Genomic DNA, 9,953 nt, shown 5'->3' on the forward strand with positions numbered 1-9,953 from the left:
CCACGTTCCCAAGTTTCTCGTGGACCTGATGCAGTGATTTTTTTTTTTTTTGGGGGGGGTGTGCATATTTCCCTGCCTCCCCACTTAAGGCCAGAAACAAGGTGGGACCAAAGGCTTGTACTGCAAAACGAAAGCTCGCCTTGCAGGTGGAAAGGCTGTGAGGAAGAGCAGAGGGACCGGGGCGGGCGCCGTCACCCCGTGTCACACGCAGGAACATCGAGCAGTTAGTAAAACGACACGAGATTATTTACAAGTCTTGCTTATCTCCTTAAGGAGGGGAGGAAAATCACCTTCTGTCTTCAGGAAGGAGTTTCTGGCTGAATCCAGAGGTGAAGGGCGAGTCCGTAGGCACGGACGTACGCAGCGCATCCTCTGCAAAAAAAGCTCGTGACGCTCCGGGCAAGCGAGACAGCAAAGCCGTGGCTGTGCTGGGGACATCACCCAGGGCCGCGCTGGCCGGTCAGTGGCAGCTCACGGCGGGAGCGGGGCGTTCGCCCGCCCGGCGGCCGCTCTCCCGTGAGCGAGCTGGGTGCTGGGCAGGGAGCCGATATGCCAAGAAAATGCACTTTTAGCTCTGGAGGCGCGGAGGCGGCGAGTGACGTCCCCTCCCCGGGGCTGTGCGGGGTCCCGGCAGAGGGAGGTGCCCCAGGGGTGGGTGGGCGGCCAGCACCCGCTGCGCGCCCGGACGGAGGCGACGGGCCCACAGGGGAGCGGGCGGGGGCGTCTCTGAGCCGCCCCCCCCAGCGCTAGGGGAGAGGGAGCCCTTACCGGCCGGGGGTCGGGGCTGCCGGCCCCGGCGGGGTCTCCGGGCGAGGAGGGACAGTGCAATGGCGGCAGGGTGGCTTCGCTCCCGCGCTGGGGCGGCACGGGGACGCCGGGGAAGGGATGAGCCGAGCCCTTGCGTCGTGGCCCCGTTGCGGGCAGGCACTTTTGCAGCCCTTCGGTGTTCCCCCCGTGGAGTCCCAGTGCCGGGGAGGCGGCGGCACCCAGATGGCTGGTCCTCGGTGTTCGGGTGGTCCTGGCCGCTCCTCGCCGAGGACCAAACGCTGGCACCCCAGTGGGGCGTGCGTGGGGGCTGCGCCCCCCAAATTTCACAGTGTAGGTTGGGTGCTGGAAGCCAAGTCCTTTCCCCCAGCCCCCCCATCCCCGTGGCGCAGCCCGGCCGTAGGACCAGACCCCTCCCCAAATCCTGGCATAGCAGCTACAGTTCTCTCCGGGCCTGTCCCGGGCCTGTCCCCGCCCTGCCCTTCACCCGCCGTTTGGGGAAAGCAGCCGGATTTCAGGGGGGCAGCGGGGGGCGGGCCCAGGAGGAAGGGCAGGAGGAAGAGGAGAACTGGAGCCTGAAGGAGGAAGGGCTGGGAGGGGAGAGGGGAGGGGGCTGAGAGCGTGGTGCTTATTCCTGCATCCGTCCGTCGGTCCGTCCTGGCGGGGCTGCAGAGGATGCTCCAGCAGCCCACGGGCTTTGGGCGTTGAGCGGGACTGAGCCCTGCACCCATCCCACTCAGGGGCTGCCAGGGGGAGGTGGCGCTGGGAGGGGGCGATACCGAAAACAGGAGCTCAGTGCATAGAGGGCTGTAAATTGGGGGGGCCCGGGGAGCCCCCGCTTCCTTCCCAGCCTCCCCTCCGGGGCTTTTGGTGCCGGGGAGGGCAGAGGCGAGGGAGCAAAGGGGGAAGGGGACCCCGCGGGGCCGCCCCGGGCCACCCTTCAGACGGGGGAGGTGGCGGTGGACTCGCTGTACAAGCTCTCGGCGATGTCCCCGCGCTGGATCTTACGCAGGGCAGCGAGCAGGGCGTCAAGGGTGGCTGTCTCCTTGGAGGACCAGTCGGCCAGGAGAGCCCGGGCGGGTGATCCCTCCCGGGTGAAGGAGTCTATGAGGTCCTCTTTGTAGCCCAGCTCCCCAGCCAGCTGCCTCCACGTCTCCTCTGCCGAGCTGCCCAGCAGCTTCTCCACCTCCTCCTGCTTGCTGGCCGGCAGGTTGGCGTAGAGGTTCCCGTCTCCCTTGGGCGCTGGGAAGGACGAAGCGGCATTAAGCCCACCCCCGGGGTGCCCCTGCCCACCCTGCAGCACCCGCTTCACCCTACCTGGCCCCTGGGTGCTCTGGCTGGGCGGCTGCTGGTCGTGCAGGCTCTGGCTGTCCACCGAGATGCCGCTGTCGCTGTGCAGCTTCTCCCCCTCCGGCGAAGGTGTCTGGTTCACCGGGCGGTTGTTGGCCCCTTGCTTGTTCTGTTTGCAGTTGTTCCACCTGCAGGGAGAGGAGCGGGGAGGTGGCAGCCGGCGGGGACATCCCCCAGGCCGGCAGCGGGCTTGTTGCTTTGTCCCCCTTTTTCTCGGGGCCGCTTTTCCCAGGGAGAAGTGTTTCTTCCTGCAGCCTCAACCTCTCCAGGACGGAGGCTGGATCAGTTTAAATCGGCATTTGTGGCCGCTGAGCGGGCGCAGAGCTCCTGAGCTTTGCGAGGGGCCGGGGCAGGGCTCCCTTCTGCACGGACCTGCCGCCAAAACGCGGCCGCGCTGCCGGAGCTCGCGGGGACCCCGGGGCTGCCTGCGGGTCCCCCCGCACCCTCGGGGTGCCTCCAGCCCAGGGAACCGCCGAGCCGGCCCTGGCCTGCCCGGGGCCAGGTGCAAGCCCAGGGATGAGCCGCTGAGCGTGATCGGCCGCGACGGCCGCGCGCGGCGTGCCAGAGCGAGCGGGGGCCGGGCAGGGGGAGGTTTGCAGTAAGGACTCCCCCACCCTGCTGCCGTCCTCCTCTTTCACCCTTAACCACCCGAGTTCTCACGCGCTTTTGGAAATCTGGCTCCTACCCACCCAGCCGGGTCCCCTTCCCTCCCTTGTTGGCCACCGCTCCGGCTGCGGGACCTCCGAGGCAGGGCACAGCCTCCTTCCCGCTGCCCAAATCCTCTGCCGCAACCCCGTGGCGCTGCCTTGGCCCCCACCTTTTGAAAGCAATGTAGGCCACCAGCCCCACCACCACGGCTGCCAGGATGGAGCAGTAGACGGGGATGAGGTTGTCGGCGGTGCCGCGGCTCACGACGGGCTGCGAGCTGCCCATGACAGTGGTGACGGTGTCTGCCAGGGTGCTGGGCATCACTTCGGTGTTGAAGGGGTCCCTGGTGATGGGCTCGGGGCTGTCGGAGCCCACCAGAGATGGCGTGTGTGTCGTCCAGCGAGGGTGGAGGTCTGCCAGGCAGGAAGGGAAAAGAAATGAGAATAATTAGCCACACAGCCAGCCACGGCTTGTAGCGGGCTGTGGCAGGTGAATTGGCGAAGGGACAACGACCTCTGCAGGGATCTTCTCCCAAAGGCTGCGGGGCTTGCAGAGGTGCCAGCTCTGCCCCAGCCCCTCGTCCCCAGGCTTGTCCTTGCAAACCACCTTGTCCCCCCGACAGCACCAGCCTCCCTGGTCCCCAGGACAAGCTGAAGCCGTCCCCTGCGCCAAATGGCAGATGGTGCCTGGTCATGGCTGCACCCGCACGTGGCTTTGCAAGCTCTTCTTCCCCAGCACCGCGTTTGCTTGAGCCCTGCAGCTCTTCCCCCGACGCGCAAGCTGCTGACCGAGCCCCGGGCTCCCGTCGCTGGTACCGAAGCCCGGGGATGCGGCCCCAGCTGCCTCCCGCCCACTGCGCACCTACGCCGGGACGCGTGTGAGACGACGCGGCTGCCTCTGCAGCTCGCCCCGAGCCCGGCTCGTCTGCCGCCAGCAGCGCCGGAGCCTGGACTCGCCCCTTTCCCGGCCCCTGTCTGCAGCCATGTACCCCCAGCCCGGCGCCGTTTGGGAGTGACCCCGCTCCTGCCGCACCCAGACGTGTCCCACGGAGCGGGTGGATACATCTCGTCTTGCCCCGGGAAAACGCTCTCACCTGCGGCTGCCCCATCCCCTCCCCTGGGCACCGGCTCCCTCCCAAATCCCCCCGCCGCCACCCTCCAGGGGCTTGTCCTGCGCCGCTGGCGGCGAGCCCCGCGGGGCTGTGCCCCAGCCCGGCGCAGACGGAGCGGGTGCCGCGGCAGGGAGCCGGCCCCTCGCCCCGCCGGCCCCCGGCCAGACCCTGCCGCCCTTTCGGAGCGGCGCTTCAGCGGCCACCGCGGCCGCTTCCGGCGGGGCCCCGCTGCCGGCTGACAAAGCTGGCCCTGTGCTGCTTGACTTATGGCTCCATTTACTCGACCCTCTCACGGGCGCTGCGCTGGCTGCCCCCACGCTGTGAATCAGCGGCGGCCGGGACAAAGCTCCTTTCTCCCCACCGGGGCTTGGGGCAGGGAACCCCGGTGCTACTGCCAACGGGGCGTCCCCGGCCGAAGCTGCCCTGCCGCTCCTTGGGGGGCTCGGCACAGCAGCGGGGCGCGGGCTGGCGTGGCGGGGGGCTGCTGCCAGTGAATGATGCTCTCCCCCTTCCCCCGGGCACCAAACCCTCCCGGGCTGCCGGGCTGGCGGTTTCCCGGCTCTTAAGGGCAGTTAATCCCCATCAGAAACTCATCGGCTGCCAAGTTCCTTCCTGGTGAAGGCTCGGGCAGCGGCGAGCACGGCGTCCAGGACTAGTGAACCGCTCGGCTCCGTTCACTGTTCCCGGACACCAAAAGCCACCCCGCAGAGTGCCTGCACCCACGGCACCGTCCTGCCAGGAGCTCGACCAAGGAAGCCCCTGGAAAGGGCTGGGCAGACCCTGGGGCCGGGCATTTGCAAGGGAGATGGGGGCTCGCGTAAGTGCTGCCTCGGTAGGAAGCTGCGTGCTGCAATGCCCAAGGGCTGGGGGTCTCGGCTGGACGCCGGGGTCCTCTCCTCCAAGCCCAGGGACGTGCCCCCCACACCCCCGTTGCCGTGGCGCAAAGGGAAACTGAGGCAGGGAGTGCTACAGGAGACCCAGCGGAGCCGGCTCTGCCCGGGGAAGGCGGCGTTACCTCGGCATTCGGCATCGGAGGTGGCCGTGCACTCCTTCACCATCACCTCGTCCTCCTCGCAGGTGGTGCAGGGCAGGCAGGGGTCCACAAAGTTGGCTTCGCTGGAGAAGGTGCCCTCGGGACACTCCTCGCAGACCGTGTCCTGCAAGCCCTGGCAGGGGAACATGAGGCCGAAGCCCACCTCGCAGACCCGGCACTCCTTGCAGCTCCCGCTCGGCTCATCCTGGTAGTAGCCATAGGCGCAGCGGCACACGGCGTCGTCCGACTCGACGCAGGGTGCGGACATGCTCTGCAGCCCCACGCACTGCGTGCAGGGCTTGCATGGCTCCGTGGCGCTCACCGTGTCCGAGTAGGTGACGCCTGGCAGGGGACAGAGGGTGAGGTGAGCCGGGTCCCGGCGAGGTGTCCCCAACCGCGTGGCCGCTTTGCTCCCCGGCGCTGGCTTCGTCCCATCACCTAATGGTGCCGGGCTGGGGAGACGGGCTTGTGCGGCGGCTACTGGCTGGGATCATCTCCCCTTTCGCCATTTTCCCCCTCCTCCAGGCCAGAGGGAGAGGTGTGCCCCCCTGCAGCCCCCCAACACCATCGAGCGTCCCCCAGCCCGCAGGCTCCGCGTCCCATTAACAGCTACACCCTTTTGGCAGCGATTGCCCAGCTCAGCGGGGATCCAGCCTTTGGGCTCCCGCAGCCCGGGCAGCTCCGGATGCTGCCCTCAGCATGCTCATCCCAGCGCTCGGTGCCCGTGTCCCCAGCCGAGCAGCCTCGTCCCCAGCCGGAGCATCGTCCCCATTTTCAACCCCCAGATGGTCCCCGTGGGCATCCTACAGCCATCGCTGCTCCCCAGCATCCAAACGCTTTCTCCTCCGCATCCTGCCCAGGGGGTCCCTCGGGGCGCGCCGCCCTGTGCCCCCCTCCTCGGCCACGTGTCCCCGCTGGCTCGGGGAGGCCGCGGGACGCACGGCGTGATGTGAACAGGAGGTTACAACACTAATTGCTGACTCTCCTCTGACCCCGGGGCTTCTTGCTCTCCGTTTTCGTCCTGCAGGACTGACTTTGCCAGGGAAATCAATCCTCTTCCCGCAGCCTGGCAAACCACCCCCGCGCCCCCTCCCTCCCCCTGCCCACTCCCAAGGGTGTTTGAAGATATTTTTAGCCCCGGAAGACGGGTCAGCTCCCGTCCTGGAGGGCACAGCTGCTGTCCCCACGTCGGCTGCCTCCCATCGATCGCCCCGGAGCCCGCGCTGCCGCAACGCCCCGTCTTCCCTCGCCCAAAACGCCGGGGCAAAGTCCAGCCTCCTGGATGGAAAAGGTGTCAGGGAGATCAAGTGCGAACCCTCTGCTAGTCCTGCTCCTCAGGAAGTCAATCCAGCCACGTGCTCATCTTTAATTACCTGCCTGTCTCCCGAGGATGACTGTCAAAGGCGGTAATTCGCACCCTCGGTGGCCTCCAGCTTCCACGGGTGGGCAAGGGGAGACCGAGCCATGGACAGGCTCAGGACAGAGCTGTTCTGGCGCTTAATTTTTGGCTGCTTTCAAGATAGAGGGGAATGAAGAGCCTCGAGACCCTGGTGATGGGCAGGGTTAGAGGGATGGAGGTGCAGTCCCAGCCTCGCGGCTGCTTTCCCACCGTGGCTCAGCTGTAGCGAACCCTGAGCAGCAACAGCCATGGCACTTCCACCCCCCAGCCTCTCCCCCCGCCACATGCCCACGTCTGGGCGTCCTGCTGCTCTCCCTGTGCCCTCCCTGGAACTGCAGGACCCTGGGGGAGAACCTGCTCTGCTGCTGCCAGCCCCAAGCCACTTGGCTCTGCCCCAGGGTGGGCAAGCAGCCCCTGCCCCGCTGCCTGCCCCACTGCCCGGCCGAGCGAGCAGAGCCAGAGCAGCACCGGGTCGGCCGCCAGCCTGTGCAGCTCCCATTAACCTGGGCTTATCCTTTGCATTATTCTGAATTATTGATAGGCACCATTAGAGCGGGGAAGTGGCCAGGAAAGGCATACGGCTGAGTGGGCACATTTTCAGTGGCAGCGAGGTATCTGAGCTGAGCAATTACAGCTGAGATTCAAACAGAGCCCCCTCCCTCCCGCCCGCAGCGACGGAGGCTGGCGAGGGGGATAAATAAATCATGAGGCAGCAATCAGGGGTGGCTGGCAAGGGGGGAAGAAAAGGAAAATTATAATAAAAAAGCAAGTGGCCATTTGGGCTAATGCCGGGACCGGCCCCCTGGCCCCCATGGGCTTTGGCGGGGGTGGGGCTTTGGCTGCAGCAAATTTTTGCAAAACTATTTGGCTGGTGAATTGGGAAGACGTCCAAGGGGAGAGCTCGGAGGCAGCCTGGGGTGGAGGTGGGGATCTCGGCAGCCCAGGGCCGTGCCCGCATTCCTCCCTGCCGGCTCACGCTTGGCAGGGAGGGCGCTTTGCCGGGACCGGGGCTGCCTGCACCTGCCCGGAGCCCGCGGCAGCGGGATCCGGCATGAGCCCAGGTCCAAAAGGACCCTCTCGCCATCCCGGCAAGGGCCGACAATGGGGTTTGCAGGTCTGCCTGCCTTCTCTCCCCACCCAAAAACCCCACTCTGGGCTCAGAGAAAGGCTGGGGGGGCATTTGCCCCCGTGCAGCACCTGCAGCCCTGAGTCGCCCCATGGTCGCCCCCCCAGCAGCTCCCAGCTGACGAGCTTCTGGGGCTTGGTGCGTGCTGGCATTACTGACTGCGTGAAAGGCTACAGCTGGGAGGGGGCTGGGGGTGGAAAGCAGGGGGGTTTGCAGGGGCTTTGTCCTGGCTGTGCTTCTCCAGCTTGCCTGCTGCTTCTCTCTTCAAGACATGCTGGGGGCGGACGGGCTGCCTTCCGTCGTGCCACGTCTTAGGAGGGCTGCCTGATCCTGCCGTGCGCCGCGCAGCCGGGCGAGCGAGCGGGATCTCACGGAGTAGGTGCCCCCAGGCAAGGGGTGGCAGGTGAAGGGCTGTGGGGGAAACTGAGGCACGGAGAGAGGGACTGGCAGTCCCAGAGCCGCTGCCTGGAGGTCAGGAGCACTCGGCCGTGCTGGCCCGTCGGCAGCGAAGCTGAGCGGGGCGCAGAGCGCTGCCCCGGGGCTTTGCTGTCAGCCTGAGCGTGATGCTGGGATGCAGCGCTTGCTCCTCTCATCCCCTCAGGGACGGAGGAAGGGGCCAGACCCTTTTGTCCTGGTACTTTCCAGCTCAGCTCCCTGACCCGACAGACTTGCTGCCTGATTGTTCATCCCCCCTGCAAAAATGCAAACTCCTGGCCTGGGGCGAGGTGGAGCTGGGACGCAAAGCGGAGCAGCGGCACTTGCACCCGCGCCCTGGCTGACACCTGGGCTTCCAGCACCGCACCCGGGTCGTGGTCCCGGTCTCTCCGTCACTTCCACGTCCTCCCCGCCGTTTCCAAAAAGAAATCAGGGAGACAAGCCACCTGCCTGCCTGGAAGTGCAGGGGGGTACGGGAAACAGGCTTGTCAGAGCCCCCCCAGGAACGCAAGGTGACCCTCTGGATTTACAGCCTTGCACGCCCGGGAGCCGGAGCCCGGCACCCCAGCCAGGAAGGGCTCCGGGGGATGGGTGGGCATGGTGGGTGCCCTGGCACCCCGCAGCCTGGGAGGGAGCGAGCCCGGGGGGGGGGTTACCCTGCACAGCAGCCCCTAGGTCGCAGCCGGTGGGATTCGGATACCGGGAGGGGAAGCGTCGCTCATTGATTTTGCAGGAGAGCAGAGGTATTTTTAGCGCTTCCGTGACACCGCTCCGTCCCCCGCTCCGTGCCGGCGCGGCTCTGCTTATACTGCTTCTCCCGCTCCTTGGATTTTGCCTCCTCTTTGCTCCCCCACAGCCGTGCCCTGTCCCTTCCCCCTCCCAAATCACATCCCCGGAGCAATCCGGGCTCGGCTGGCACAGCTTTTCCTACAAATACTCGTTCCTTAGGCTTTCAAAGGGTTTGCAGCAGTAAATTTGAAGGGCAGGTTGCTTATGCCTATCACGGCATTGTTTAAACACTCATAGCTGGACCCCTTCATCTGTAAGCGTTTAAGCAGGTCCCCAGCACACGTCTCTGACCGACATTTATGGAGCATTTGACATAGGCAACGCGCCTGGAGCTGGCCGGGAGAAAACTGTGCCCCTCTCTCAGGGACCGATGGGATTTGCTTCTCCCCTCTCAAATTTGCTTTTTGTTTTGCAGTCTTCACAAGGTTTTAGAAACAAACAAAAAAAAAAATAGAGGAGGCTCATCGGGAGGCACCCCTGTGGCTGGATTGGAGACGGACACGCAGTCGGCATGGGGAAGGGGATTTTTTTGGGGAGGCAGGTGCTGGCCAGTAGCCAGGGAGCCGTCAGGGAGGGGAACAGTGTGGGAAGGGGGATCTGCAAAGGTGGCTGGTACCAATGGGTCCCAAAACAAGGAAAGCGGCTGGGATTTGCAGAGCAGACGTTTTGGGGAAGTGCTGGCAATAACCCTGGGGTCAGCGCAGAGGTGGGTGGCCTGGGCAGGAGCGGACCTGTGCAGGGGCTGCGCCCGGGACCCTCGGGCTGGGACCCCTCCCTTGCGCGGAAAGCTTGAAGCAAACGGCACAAATTGTGCCCGGAGGGAAAGAGGATGCACGTGGGGAGACCCAAGCGCTCGCTAATGCTCATGGTCCCTGAAGCCCCCCCCCGGACCCCACGCCAGCCCCCCTGTGGCGCTTCGCGGAGGGGAGGGGGTACTCACTGTCCAGGCAGGGCTCGCAGACGGTCTGGTTGACGCCGCAGGGCTGCACCACCCCCTCCCCAAGGTTGCAGGCTTTGCAGCACTCCCCGCTCGTCGTGTACATCTTGGTGAAGCACTTGTCCTTGGCACCCGAGGTGGGTCCCTGGGAGAGAAAACAGAGCTGGGAGGTGACCCTTGTTATGGGACCCCTCCCGCAAGGGCAGGCGGAGACACGCGTCGCATCCAGGTCGGGTCCCGCGCTGGGGGACACGTCCCATGTCGGGGCTGAAGGGGGCTCACATATTAAATACAAGTCTTAGGAGAAATTACTTTCCCGTGCAAAACTCGCTCATCAAGAACGCCCCTGCCAAGTGCTGC

The 9,953-nt window shown here is 65.8% G+C and overlaps 1 protein-coding gene across 1 annotated transcript; it reads right to left on the minus strand.

Moving 5' to 3' along the window:
* Positions 1 to 1,705: 1,705 nt before the first annotated feature.
* NGFR (nerve growth factor receptor) lies at positions 1,706 to 9,699 on the minus strand (the record flags this gene model as incomplete). The annotated part of the gene is made up of 5 exons (XM_082010699.1): positions 1,706 to 2,007; positions 2,083 to 2,243; positions 2,933 to 3,176; positions 4,890 to 5,249; positions 9,597 to 9,699. The coding sequence occupies 5 exons, from the start codon at positions 9,697 to 9,699 to the stop codon at positions 1,706 to 1,708; spliced, it is 1,170 nt and encodes a 389-aa protein (XP_081866825.1).
* Positions 9,700 to 9,953: the final 254 nt, after the last annotated feature.

The sequence above is a fragment of the Phaethon aethereus genome, assembly GCF_964289735.1.
Source record: "Phaethon aethereus genome assembly, chromosome: 25".
Classification (NCBI taxonomy): Eukaryota; Metazoa; Chordata; class Aves; order Phaethontiformes; family Phaethontidae; genus Phaethon; species Phaethon aethereus.